Source organism: Fundulus heteroclitus, chromosome 12 (genome assembly GCF_011125445.2).
Source record: "Fundulus heteroclitus isolate FHET01 chromosome 12, MU-UCD_Fhet_4.1, whole genome shotgun sequence".
NCBI classification, from domain to species: Eukaryota; Metazoa; Chordata; class Actinopteri; order Cyprinodontiformes; family Fundulidae; genus Fundulus; species Fundulus heteroclitus.
In genome coordinates this window covers 22,975,180-22,989,738 of record NC_046372.1, presented here as the reverse complement: position 1 = coordinate 22,989,738, position 14,559 = coordinate 22,975,180, and the positions used below count along the sequence as shown (strand labels likewise).

The 14,559-nt window shown below is 41.8% G+C and overlaps 1 protein-coding gene across 3 annotated transcripts in view; it reads right to left on the bottom strand.

Moving 5' to 3' along the window:
• Positions 1-1,358: 1,358 nt before the first annotated feature.
• adamtsl2 (ADAMTS-like 2) overlaps positions 1,359-14,559 on the bottom strand; it is a 40,797-nt gene continuing 27,596 nt past the window's right edge. For 2 of the 3 annotated variants that reach the window (XM_036144295.1, XM_012857682.3), the window contains exons 11-19: positions 13,749-14,079; positions 11,367-11,470; positions 9,350-9,476; positions 9,059-9,272; positions 8,671-8,826; positions 6,301-6,471; positions 5,960-6,136; positions 3,905-4,049; positions 1,359-2,586 (exon numbers count right to left, since the gene is read on the bottom strand). In XM_036144295.1, the coding sequence (XP_036000188.1) occupies positions 2,468-2,586; positions 3,905-4,049; positions 5,960-6,136; positions 6,301-6,471; positions 8,671-8,826; positions 9,059-9,272; positions 9,350-9,476; positions 11,367-11,470; positions 13,749-14,079 (1,544 nt within the window). In that variant the 3' untranslated portion in view covers positions 1,359-2,467. The remainder of the gene's footprint in view (positions 2,587-3,904; positions 4,050-5,959; positions 6,137-6,300; positions 6,472-8,670; positions 8,827-9,058; positions 9,273-9,349; positions 9,477-11,366; positions 11,471-13,748; positions 14,080-14,559) is intronic. The other variant, XM_021313529.2, reaches the window with a different exon arrangement.

The following is a 14,559-nucleotide window of genomic DNA, read 5'->3' as shown; positions in this document are numbered from 1 at the left end:
AAGCCGTTATGTTAAGTTATGACCAATTAGTAATAAAGAACCACAGTATGCTGTTGTTTTCTTAATCTGAGAAATTAATTAAGGTGTTCTTAGTTGTAGAAGTACTGCAAAGAAGACAAGCAATGAAATTAACCCAAATAATTTAGTCTGTTTAGCGTTTGCACTGCAGCACAGCTGGCGGCTGCAGGAAGATAGAAAAGTAGAAGTTTAAAATCTTCAGTGATCCCAACTAAAAAGCTCTGGTTCATTTATTTCATTTTGATGTTCTCTACAAAACCTCTGAGGCCTTGACCGATCTTCTGCATTCATACTGAGATTATTCTACACACATGTGGACTGTATTTACTGATTATGTGACTTATGAAAGCAGTCGGCTGCACTGGATTTTTTTAGGGCTATCAGAGTTAAGAGAGCAGAATGCAAATGCACACAAAAAGTTCAAATCTATTTGTGAAAATGTTAATGATCATGTACCGTTTTTCTTCCACTTCATACTTTGTGTTTGTCTGTTACATAAAATAATAATAAAATACATCAAAGTTTGCTGCTGTAATGTGTCTGACGTGTGAAAACGTTCAAAGGGTAAAAATACTGTTGCTTTGGGCAGAAGTTTCACAGCAGTCAGGCCTGTAAAAAGGTTTGCATTTTATCGCAGACCACAGATCTACAATAATTCTATTTGATTATTTAGAATAAGGAAACTATTAAATTTGATCTGCCGGTTTCAGCGTAAATATATTAAAAAGATTATAAATTGTTTAAAATTTTAATTCAAGATTTAAAGAAATTTGCAGGTTTACAATCTGATGCTATGAGTTTAATCTGTGTGAATTAGCTCGGTTTGTTCACTAATAATAGCAAATAATAACCAATTATCACCCATTGGTTTTAGGCTTCTCCAAATCTATATCCCAAATCCAACTCTACTCAAGGCCCCATTAGACCTCTGTACAGCCCTGGCTTTTAGTTTTCTTTATGTTTAAAATATTTTGGGGGTTCTTTCTACACAATGGCTGGATCAGGTGCATTTAAATTTCACTTTAGAGGAAGATGACAGGCTGTTCCACCTACCAGCAGGTGGCGACAGCTGCTCCTGTTAACATCCATTAATAAAATGCTGTAACAGTTTTGGAACCTCTAATCAGTCATAAAACCTGTTCAGCTCGTTTTCTTTTGTTTGAAAGTGAAACTGGAACATTTTCATCTTTAATAGAAAATTTTAATTTTATTTTAGTGAAGATTTTGAGTCAGAGCGCATATGTGACACAGCTCCAGAATATTAAAAACACCCATAAACTTACATCTAGATTCAAGTCCACTGTGTATAAATTCATATCAACAACAAAAAGGCAGATTTGTTCATTCAAACTGTGATTTAATGGCAATAAAAGTACCTTCATGTTTTCAGCTAATATTAACAGTACACAATGATCATACTTCAGTTTTGTACAAAGAGGTATCAGTTATATAAAAACACACAGTACACAACAGTTTAAAAATACACATCTGAATACATTTCAGCCATACTTCAAGTGTCAGGAATCTTTCTGTCTGTGCTCCCATCGACCCTCTCCAGAGAGACCAGACCAGAACTGGCATCAATTGACCCGATTAAAAAACCGCCAGCTGGCATCGGGACCGTCGTGATAAATGTAAATGTGCTACGACTAATAAATACGCTCCCGTATCGTGCAGGCGTACCGGCGCCGCGCCAAACAGCAGCGGGTCCAACGGGGATGTTGCTCACATCAAGTTGCAGCGAGCCGGACACCGAAACGACTTTAAATAGGGATTTTATAAACAGTATCTGTATTAAAGTCATGCAGTATATTGAGCTGGGGAATAATTTAGTCCTCGCTGCTGCGATGAACACGACAGAAGGTGTAAAATCCTCTTCACCTCCGGCTCGACAGCAGAACCGATTAAATATTCAACAACAGCTGAGGGCGTACCGTCTATATAGCAAAAAGGAAACTCAATGATAACATAAAAAATTAACCTAACTTATCTAACAAACTTCTGCTTTTTTATAAACGCTTCATCATTATTCACAGTAGCTGCTCTACAAACTTAAGGCCTCAACTGGACTATCCCAGATTTTTCCCGTCCATTAGGACTAAAATATCTCAAGAATCTGGAAAAGAAATCCAAACAGTGGAGAAATAAGCATGCCAGGCCAATAGGGGGCGATAAACTTCAATTTAAACAACAAAATAAAAGGTCAACGTGTTGCTGTGGTTTTCACAGAGGACTCAAAGCAATGGTTTGCACAGAAAGACAGATGCGGAACATTTTAATTTAAGAAAACATTAAGAAGAAAAGTTCTCAGTCGAAACACTGCTGGCATCTGGCTGAGAGGTGCAGAAAACCACCGTGGCCCCGCTGGTCAGGAAGCGTCATGTGGGTCCTCGTGGTGGTCTTGAGAGCTTGAGATGGAGAGATGCGGCAGTGGGGGCGTCCTGGCCTGTCAGGGTCGAACGGCCCGGCAGGAGTGACAGCAGGCCTTGCTGTAGTACCAGTGGCTGCACAGGTTCACCTTCAGAGCCAGCAGGCAGTTGGTGGAGGGTCGGTCCTGACAGCTCTCATCTGGAAAACAGTCAGGAAGAAGGCAGCCAGTCAAGCTACTCAAAGGCCCACATACTGGGAAAAAAATCATTTTGCTGCCTCAGTGATTTGATTTGTCTTTATTAAGCAAAATTAAAGCAAAAAAAAGCATGAATAACCAGAAGAATCTAACAGAGAGTCACAGGTTGCTGCTTAAAACAGCGAATCAACCAACTGCATGACAGCAGCTCCGTGCATTTAGTTATGTAGACATGCCGAAGTTGCTCAAGTTCAGCCTGATCGTCACAACGAGGACGAAACCGGACTTAAGTGTCTTTGAACGTAGGGGGAAATATCCAATGAGCAGCAGCAGTGTGGATGAAAATGCTTTGTAGAGATCAGAGGCAAATGCGCCGAATGGTCTGAGATCAGAGGCAACAGCAGCTAAATTTGAGCAGGCCGGTTAAGCAGATTACCGTCACCGTGGTACCAGGTTCACGTAAGTTCAGTCTGATGTCCTGCGGGTGTTGAACCTTCGCTCCACAGCCCGCAGTAGTGATGGGAGCGGCAGTTCTTATGAGTGTACTGAATCACTGGAATCAGTTCATTAAAATGATTCGCTCAAAAGATTTGTTCACTGAATCATTCAGTTTATGTAACTACATTTTCAGTTCCAGGCAGACATAACATGGCTTTGGTGACACTATTTGTGCTATTTATAGAACTGCCTATTTTGTTCCTTTAAAGTTAAAACAGGTAATAAAGATCAGACTGACTCTTTAGGCTCTCTCCTATTTTCCATTCTAGCGACTGAGCAATTCATCTCAGAGGGAAAAAGGAGAAATCACGTCTTTAAATACGATTTTTGGATCAAAAATCTATCACTTCTGAAAAAGATATAATTTCAGATTATGTGAGAAATTTTTATTCCGTTGGTGTAGTATGTAGTCAGTGAAACAGCACCACTTTCAGTGCGATTCGCGTACTGCTTGGATCAGACAAACGGACGAAGCAGCACAGTACTAGTTGCCGAATGACTCGTCAGCGGCAGTACTCGGTAGGTTTGCAAATCTTGACTCAGTCACAGCGTGAATGAATCACGTACTGATTCTTGCAATAAAAGAATAAATCAGTGCCATTTCCAGTACGGTGCTACTTGGTCAATCAGTCATTGGCAGCATTTCTCTGAGTGTCCACTAGGTTGGCATGGAAAATCTGAGTTATTCCAAGCTAACTTTAGCTGTTAGCTTGGAATCAATGAAGTGATTTGATTCAGTTCTTACACAAAAATGATTTGTTTGTTTGAACGAACCACCCATGAACAACTCAACACCAGCCCTCAGGCGTCCTGCTTCCTTACCTGGAGGCTCGGTGGGGCAGGCCTGCAGGGTGCACGTCTGTTTGGCCACCGGCTTGGTGAGGGGGTCGCAGCCTCGGACCAGCTCCCTGCCCTGGTAACACTTCACGTCCCTCATCCTCACTCCCACGCCACACGTCTTTGTGCACTAAGGGCACACAGAACAATGCAGACTGTCACTGGATAAGAAGTCCTGTACTGTTACTAAGAGGAACGCACAGTTTAGATTCTTGCCATTGTTGGTATCTTCGTTTTGATGATCTGGGCCAGGTCATCCAGGTGAAAGAGTCTTGATCAGGTTTTTTATGAACATTTAAAAATGTATCAGTACCAAAACTCATAGAAAACTACTTACATCCACTCCACATGTTTTCATGTACTTTTTATAAAACTTTTTTTTCTTTGCTGGTTCATAAATTAAAGATGTAATAAAGTATTTTCTTTCATTAATATTATTGTAAACAAGACATCTTTTTTTTTCAGGGTCACCACACCGAGTCATCTGTCTCATTCTAATCTTCTGCATTATCTTCTCTAACACCAACTACCTTCATGTCCTCTTTAACTCCATCCATAAATCTCCTGCCTAGCAGAGATTTATTTCCAGCCTCAGCATCCTTCCAACGATGTCCTCACCATCCCTCCTCTTGATATGTCCAAACCATCTCAGTCTGGCCTCTCTGGCTCTATCTCCCAAACATCTAACATGACCTGTCCCTCTGAGAAACTCATTCCTGGTTTTCTCCGTCCTCATCACTCCCAAAGAGAACTTCAACATCTTTATCTCTGCTGCCTCTAGCTCTCTTCCTCAGTGACACTGTCTCTAAACCAGCAGGTCTCACCAACATCTTCTATGACTCTTTTATCACACAACACACGTAACGCTTTTCTCCACCCATTCCAACCTACTTGGACACGTTTCTTCACCTCTTTTACACACTCACTGTTTCTCTTGGCTGTTGACCCTAAGTAATTAGGGGCGAACCTTCGTTCCTCTACTTTCCAGGGCAAACCTCCATCTCTCTACATTTTCCTCCACCTGTTCCCAGATCACAGTGTCATCTGCAAACATCATAGTACATGGAGATTTCTGTCTAACGTCTTCTGTCAACTTGTCCATCACCACAGCAAACACAAAGGGGCTCAGAGCTGATCCTTGATGCACCCCCACCTCCACCTTAAGCTCCTCTGTCAGACCTACAGCACACCTCACCACTGTCCTACAGTGTCCTGCACCACTTTAATATCTGTTTCTGCTACTTCTTCACACAATCCCACATCTCCTCTCCTGACAACCTGGCGTATGCTTTCTTCAGATCTAAAAACATACAAGGGAACTCCTTCTGACCCATTCTGTACTTCTCAATCATCAACCTCACAACAAATAGTCCATCTGCTCTTCTTTTTCTTGGCATGAAACCATACTGCTGCTCACAGATGCTCACTTCTGACCTGTCTAGCTTCCACTACTCTTGTCCATAACTTCATTAGAGATAATATAAGATAAAAAATTCCTTTATTGTCCCACAATGGGGAAATTCAAACGTGACAGTGGCAAAGAAAATTTTCAGAAATGAAAAAAAAAAAAGACTTTGTACAACTCATCAGCTTTATTCATCTGTAGTTTATCATTTGTGGAGTGCTACACTGCAAAAACAGACTTAAAAATGAGTAAAATGTTCTTAAATTTTGTGTTCTTGTCCTAGATTTGAGCAGATAAATAAGATTATCTGCCAATGGAATGAGTATTTTGACCCCTAAATTAAGATAATTAGACATCCTGCACTTGAAATAAGATGACGGAGATGGTTTGTTGCTATTTTAAGTGCAAAAATCTTATTCCATTGGCAGATCATCTTTTTTACCCACTCAAATCAAGGACAAATACACTAATTTTTTATAAAATTTTACCTTTTTTTAGTTCTGTTTTTGCAGTGTAAGCCAACGCTGTGATCAAAATTTATTTTATTTTTTTGCTTTTAGCGCTCATGAAATTGCCTGAATGTATATACAGAAAATGCAACAACTTGTAATAAAATAAAAGTGAAATCAAAATACCTCAGACCAAGGGGTGGTGTACCATTTGAAGCACGGCCTCTCGAAGCACGTGGCTTCGTCTTCAGGCTTCTCGCTGCCTCCACACGCCTCTTCATCAAAGATCTGGAACTTTCCTCCGCTGATGCCGGCACACAGGACGATCCGCCGCTTCACTCCGCGGCCGCATGTCGTGTTGCACTGCAGATAAAGACGCAAAAGAGCAGCTGGGATTCAGAGGGGTGGCTTTAGAAACTCGCTCAACTCCATTATTATGGCACTTTGTGGTGAACTCAGCGAATGTTTAAAAGATGAATCATGTTTGGGTTTTATGTACTGATTTTGCCGTTGACCCGTGAACTCACCCGCTCCCAGTCTTGGCTCAGCCAGTGTGGAGCGCAGTCCCGCTCTCCACAGGGATGGATGGCCAGTGGTTTGTTCTCTGAGGAACACTGGTTTTCAGGAACCACGCGGCCCTCCGGAGTCTTACAGTACACGTGTCGGACCGTCCTGCCTTGGCCACACGAGCCAGAGCACTGCCAGGGAGGAGGGAGACGCTGGATGACTTATACCGTTGCTGAGTTACATAAGACGTCACATCATGGTCCATGAACAGTGACGTCTTTGGCATGATGAGTTAAAGTGGGGAACAAAAACTCAATACCTATTAGCAGCAACATTTTTTTTTATTATGCATACAACCTTACTTTGATCAATTTTAAATTACAAAGATAAAATTTACACAAACCAACAAACTGGAAATGCCATTTTATTTAAGCTAAATGTAATTTAATTTTTATTAATAAAATTACAAATAAAGGCTCACTAATAATGGTCATTTACTGAAAAGAAAAGATTCACATCAATCCTTCAATGAGCTAACAAGGACAACCAACACTAGAGGGTCTCACACTATCCAGCAGAACGTAACATTTCCAGCACTCTGATTGGTTGATCGGAGCTTGGGACCGTAGGCTTTGTGCCACACAGCTGTCTACTGAGAGCGTACTGGGCATGCTCACTGTGATTTCAGATGTTCATTATTTAAACAAACGGTGGTGGACCGTCCCCAATATGAAGGCTTCTCAGGAGGATTTAGCTGCTGAGCTTGTTAGTTTTCTGGCAGACTTAGATACAAATGTTTATAACACAATTTAATTAGTAAGGGAATCTGTCTTTTTTACAATATTACTCTATAAAGAACGGTCCTGTCCCACTGATTATTGTGAACACAGAGCTCCACAGTGACATCTGGTAGGGCCCCACTGGTCCCAAACCCAGGGACACCATAGTCCATGAACATTCAATTCAGTTTTATTCATATAGCACCAATTCATGAAACATGTAATCTCAAGGCTCTTTCCAAAGTCAGACTCCATCAGATCCTCCAGGTTGGTGAGAAACTTTCCTCTCTAAGGAAACCCAGCAGGTTGCATCAAGTCTCTCCAAGCAGCATTCACTCCTCCTGAAAGAGCGTAGAGCCACAGTGGACAGTCGTCTGCATTGTTGATGGCTTTGCAGCAATCCCTCATACTGAGCATGCATGAGGCGACAGTGGAGAGGAAAACTCCCCTTTAACAGGGAGGAGAACCTCCAGCAGAACCAGAACCAGGCTCAGTGTGAACGCTCATCTGCCTCCACCCACTGGGGCTTAGAGAAGACAGAGCAGAGACACAGAAAGCACAGAAGCTCACACTGACCCAGGAGTACTTTCTATGTTAGATGGTAATAGTGGATGATCTGCCTCCCCTGATGATGTCACAGCTAACAGGACGCCAGACCAGGTGTACCTTCTATGAAGAGAAAAATGACAGAGAACAAAAAGTTAAAAGTAGAAATAACAACAATGCGAATTGGAGAGTAGTAGGAGAACTCAGCAGAGTGAGAGAAATAGACATGATGTCCTCCAGCAGCCTAAGCCTATAGCAGCATAACTATAGAGATAGCTCAGGGTAACATGAGCCACTCTAACTAAGCTTTGTCACAAAGGAAAGTTTTAAGCCAAGTCTTAAGAGTAGACGGAGTGTCTGCCTCATGTGCACCATCTTGGATGGACACAGTGAACACAGTCACAACATAGTTGTGGGTTTAGTGATGTTTTAGGTTTTATTTTGGTCAGCCGTTTGGAAGCATGTTTGTTCGGGTTGGTTATGTTACTCTGTGCGGTCTAACTGTCTGTTTATTTGTCCTTTGCTCAGGGATCATTATGTTCATTCTGTCTGTTGTTCCTGCCTTGGACATTGTTTGCCGTCTAAAATCTGCCTCCAAGTTTTGGATCTTCCTTTTCTCAAGACAGGACCTCTAAAGTTCTGATTACTTGAGTTGAATGAACAGGTTCTGTGTGTTTCTTTAGACTAGCTACTGTGTTTTAGATTGTTCTGTTGCTGACCCAGTTTGGACCAAGCTTCTGCTGTTGGACCTACTCCAAGGTACCCACGTCCTTTGGCTACAAAACAAGCCCAGATCATCACCCCTCCACCACCAAAACTTTTGGATCTCTGTAATTTAACCGGCTGGACAGGAAACGGGAGGAAGGAAGCAAACAGGAGGATTTGACAAAGAGCTGAGAAGTCAGGTGCTGAATAAGGACAGTCGTGTTGATTACAAACGAGAAACGGGCAAAGTGGAGCTGGAGAAAAGACAGATAAGTAAATCTAAAGCTGGGAATTAGGAGGTAACTATTCAACACAGAACTCTACAGGAGAACAGAGACGATGCAGGGTGAAGACACTCACAGGGCCCCACTCTGACACAGTCCAGTGGCGTTCGCAGGGCGGTCCGGTGCAGTTTTTGATGTGTGGTGGTTGGGTCATGGGGTCACATGATCTGGTCTCATCGGAGCAGCGGACATCTCGGGTCACCTGAGCTTTACGGCCACATTTAGCAGGGCACTGTGTTAAAGACAGACACTATCATCCCTAATATTACCAACATAAGACCTTTAACAAGGACATCTACAGGATTTTCAACGACAAAATTCATGTGAAAATACAAAACATCCCAGGCAGATGTAGAGATTTTGACCCCCAGACAAGGAAGCAGGTTCACAGTTAACCTTAAAACGCAATGAAGAGCAAATAGAAACATTGAGTGACATCCACACCTGATTGGGGAGAGTCTTACCTCTGTCCACTCTGCTACCTCCCACTGTGGGCCGCAAGTGGGGCTCTTACACGCTCGCCTTTCCAAAGGTCTCTCAAGGTCAGCCATGGTGCAGAGGTCGCTGTAAACTGAGCTGTCCAGGCCCGGGGAGAGCATCTTCCAGCAGCGGACCTGACGGAACTGGAAACCCTCCCCGCAGGTTCGGGAGCACTCGCTCCAGCTGCTCGCCTCCCATCTGGAAAAGCACATTAACGTAAAGCTGGTGCAGACGGGCAGCTCGGGACTGGAGTATCGTTTTTGAGCTGGCTCTACCTGGGCTGACATTCTCTACCAATGCAGAAGTCATGGACCGGTTCTGGTCTGGTCAGAGCATCACAGTACATGTCATGGACCTCGACCCCGTCATAACGGACACACGTGACGAAGGACTTGGACACACCTGGATGAGGATGAAGATGAATGAGAACTGGGGGAAAGGCAACATAGCATGTTTAAAAAGCTAACCCTTAAATGTTGTTTGGTATTACCAACATCTATTCATCCTTTTATGTTCCCTAGATTCTCTTTATGCTGCTGCTTAGTGGATTTAAACTTTGACCAGGAACATAAAAAAAACTCTCGCTGCTGATAAGAACATGAAACCCACCTAAAGATGTTATTTTAATTATTTTACTCATGTATTTTCCTGTTCGTTTGCTGACTCTCCTCCATGTCAGTATTCACACAAAACAACCACCTGTTGGTCAATTAAAGTCTCATTCAAAGCTATTTTAATCAGACACTGTTGTTATTCGCTGCACTTGCACATGAAAACGTCTGATTGGTTGGCTAGATCAAGCACAACAGAAATAAACTGTGGTTAATATCTCATTGAAATGCAACATACGTTAACGTTACTTTGTGCATAATGATGATAACAATGAAATAATGTATGAATTTATATGCATTGCCAGGATCCACACTATGTACATCTAATTTAACCAAAAACACAGTAATCAGAGGCACAAGCATTGAATGAGGTGAATTAGTGATTCAAGATGTGTGATAATCAGGTATTAGGTTTTAGAGGAAAAAAGAGACTACAGTAGATAAAAAATATATTTATTATATTTATATCCAGCTTTATAATCCAGGGCGGAATCATCGGCAGCTTTGTGTTTTACATTTGCAGTCTGAGCAGGTCTCCTCTCTGCTCTGTATGCGATTCCCCTGGCGTATTGTATGGTTAAAACATATTTGTTCTTTATTCGGTGAAATAACTCGAGGTAAAAGAGCAGCAAGAAATTGTACCTAAGTAAGACTACTTCAAAACATCTTAATTAGTCAAGTAGAAGTAAAAAGTACGGTGCAGTAAAACTACTCATAGAAGTACTTTTATTTTTGAAAAGGTACCCAACTAAATGTTAAACTAGTTACTGCCCACCTCTGGAAAGTAGTCTATTTAACAATCCAGTGATTGTAGCACAAGCAGCAAATTCACTCACAACAGACTTAATGGAAATTCACGGCGTTACTATTGTTTTGGAATGGTACTTTTGAGTTATTGTGATGTTTTATGGCCATAAAAGAAACAGGAATTTAATAATATCAAATAAAAACAGCTGTTTTGTACCAACTGGGGATTTTTGAGAGGCTTGGAAACTTTACGGAAGCCCATCATCATTTCCAGAAGAGGTGAGCAAGTTCATCCCCTCATTGAGCACTTATTCACCTTCATCAACCCAATACAGCAGGGAGGCAGGACTGTTAACCTCTTAGTTAACTCTCACTTTGACACGACTTCATTCTGTTAGACTAAAACCAACATACAAGAACGTCTGAGGAACAAAACAGAACTAGTGTTGGAAACTTAAAGGAACCTTGTTATCAATGATATATTTATTTCATAGTCTAACTAGTTGTTTGACTGTAGGAAAATGTTCTGGTTGAAATTTGTTTAGCTTTTTTTTTTACTTAACTGCTTATAAATCTGAATGCTTGTTAAGTAAGGTTAGGCAATATGGATAAAGTATCAACTCGATAAGTATGTTTTGAAATCACAAATCTCTCACAATTTCCCTTAATAAAACCTAAAATTCATGAGGAAAATGATAAATCAAAGCAGTTATGCCAAAAAACACATTTGTACACAGCTTTGATTTTAGTTGTTTGCAAACTTGTTTCAAGCTCAGTTTAATAAAACATATTCAATGCATATGCTGATATTGTGTTGGATTAATTGTGAGGAAGATCTGTCCAAACCTCTGCTTTTAAGACACTGAACCTTTAGAGTTGTAAGCTTTGCACCAAACAAAGCTACACTTTGATTCTGGCTGATCCTGATGGTTACCTATAGAGCAGGTCATGCTGCAGGGCTCCTGGGATGAAAGTTTCCAGCGGTACATGTCGGCAGCGCTGGGCTTCAGATTCTTCTGGTAGAACCTTTGATTCCCTCTGGTGAACACAGACACGGTCAGTGGCTTTCACCTGCACCCATGCAATGTCAGAACATCAAAGTTTGTGCACTGCAAATTCAAGCTGTGCTGAAAACCTGAAATCCCTGTAGATAGAAACCTTCCAAGACATCAGCTGGAGCTTTAAAGACTCATTTTAAACTAAAATATGTTCCTGGGAACAAAGGAAAACCAAGCAGAATGGGACAATTGCTGCTATCTAGTACGGTTGTATCGGTGTGTGCAGACTGCAATATACAGGTACATCTAAAAAAAGTTTTTTTTTTAAAAAGTACAGTAATTTTTGTCATTACTTTCAGAAAGTGAAACTCATTATATGTAGATGCAAAGCACAGACTGAAATATTTCAAACCAAATTTCTTGTAACGTTGATGGTTATTGCTTGCAGACAAGAAAACAACAAAATTCAGTCTCTCAAATGTTGAAACGTTGAATATTGTGAAAAGATTAAATTCAATTTAGTTTATATTCCAATAGTTCACTACCTTTGTCATCTTAAGTTTCATTACAATGTCAATTCGATTGAATACTTCAGACAAGTTGATTCAAAGTTTCCTCTCTAAGGAAACCTGCAGGTTGCATCCAGCCATTGACTTGCAGCATTCACTCCTCCTGGATGATCATGCAGCCACAGTATTCAATCGCTGGCTTTGTGTCATTGACTTTGCAGCAATCCTTCATACCGAGCATGCATGTGGCGACAGTGGAGAGGAAAACTTCCCTTCAACAGGACGAAACCTTCAGTAATGGTATTTTTGCCAGAGTCCTTCTGTCTCCCATAAACTGTACTGGGTCAATGGGCCATCCTAGGAGAGAAGGGGTTCTCCTGATGGTTTCATCTAATTAGTCGCTTCCTGTCAGCTGTAGATCAGCTCCTCTTTCAACAAACTACACCATAGAAGATGGCTGATGTCTCCAAAGAGCCAATGAAGGTCTTCAGGAGCTCCCTCTGCAGTCCAGAAGACCTCAGCCTCCTCAGCAGGTAGAGTCCACTCTGACCCTTCCTGTAAAGAACATCAGAGTCGTGACTCTAGTCCAGTTTAGTGTTCAGGTGAACACCCCTGTCTCAACATCAGGTCCCTGGATGTTCACTGGTGCTGCTGTGTTGGGTCTGAACTGGCAGAAATCCACTACTTTGATTTCTCCCCATTGATCAGGACGTGGTTCCACTGGCCCCGGTCTACAAAGCTCTTTATCCTTTGTTACCATTCTCATTAGTTCTGTGGGCCCAGAGAACATGAAAACCACCCATGTTTATGTCTGAGTTAGCGTGGTTAGCCACGTCTCAGTTAGCATGACTAAGTCACTCCCCCGGTAGCATCTCTGTAGCTGGGTTAACGACGCCATTTCCTCCAATTTGTTTGGAAGGGATCTCACATTTACCATGAGGATGGGCTGAATGACCAATCAATGCCGCTGTTGTATATGTCTCCTACTTCTCGGTGAGTTGGAGGCAGAAGCACAGTGGAACTACAGAGAGCTAGCAGATCAGCTGATCTGTGGTGCAAACAATGGGCGCATGGCCACCTCAGGTACTCTCTGAATAAAAAATTTAAGATAAAATATGAAAAAAAGAAAAGAAAAACCAAAGCTGTCCACTAAACAGTCTACGCCATAATGTGCAGCAATGAACCGGAGAAACAGAAACACACAAGAAGAAGAAAAACTCCAGACAGTTTTATGTAAAACGAATTTTGTAAATACATTTATGAGGGAATATGAAAAAAAATTAAGAGTTGAGGAAAAATTATATGTTGATAAATTCACATCTGTTAAAAAAAATGTTAAAAAACAAAATAACAATAATGGCACAAAGATAAATTATTACATCTATAGATTAAAATGGAAATATGAATAAATCCTAGCTCTTATATTTGCATTCAATTGAACTCTAATTAATTTGGTAAAGTATTTATTGGGCAAGTGATTGTTTTCTTGAGTTATTTATTCATCCCTGAATGTTTTCCTAACTATGGCAGGATTGGTCCTCCATACCGAACAGGTAAAGCTAAAGTGAAATATTAGTGGTCCGCCCACCTGTCTTCCCTCCTGACTGTGGCTTTCTTTCCTTCACATGGTTTTTATCTCCAAACCCACCTGCTGACAGTCGGACCCGACAGATTTACCGTCTTCCCGCCTGCCTGATATACGACCTCACTGACAGCTTTACAGCCCGTACGTCCTCAGCATCGTCTGCTTCTCTGTCTGCCTGCAGAAGAAGAACCTGCTTTTGATGAGTGACATCTGTTTGATCTCACCTGGTTCTGTTGGAACGGCCGGAGCCTGTCTGGGCCGTCCTGTTCTGGTTGTCTCCGCTGTCGTTGCCTTTGTGTCCCAGGGCAAACTCCAGCGTCTCGTTTAGATCCAGCGGGACGGCCCGCTCCGGGTCCCCCAGGCCCACCTCGGGTGGGAACAAGGCGTCTCCCTCCGTCAGCAGCTGATTGGTGGAGATGTTGATCAGCAGCTCGTCCGGACTGATCCGTCCATCCAGCAGGACCCGCCAGATGAGGTTGGTAGAATCTGGGCCTGAGTCCAGAGGTCCACCATCAGGGGGAGGGTTGTCGGTGCTGTGAGGTTGGCTGCTGTTTCCTTGACATGGATCAAAGTGGAGAATGTGAACTTTAATCACTGGTGGGGATTTGGTTCAGTATTACAGCAGCTTTTCTTCAATCCTGGGTGCTTTTCTGTTGTTTTTTTGTTTTTATTTGGGGCGACCTGCAAGATTTCTGATGCTAAATACATGCTGGTGAAGATTCTCAGTCATCCAGGTCATGGTCATTCCAAAAAAAGGTAAAAAACAAAGCAACTGGACTTGTTTTCCGTAGTTGAAATAGTTCGCAGTTTCAACTACGGAAAACAAGTCCAGTTGCTTTGTTTTTTACCTTTTTTTGGCATGCTAAATACAGCATTTTTTCCTCATTATTATGTAATTAGAGTTGCTTTGTTTTTAGATTTTTTTTCCATACGCTCCCCACTTTTTATCAGCAAAAACAGTAAGAATTGACAGGTTAACAAACCCTTCTATGACTGTGGCATCTGAACTTCACTCCACCAGGGCCTGTAATGTAT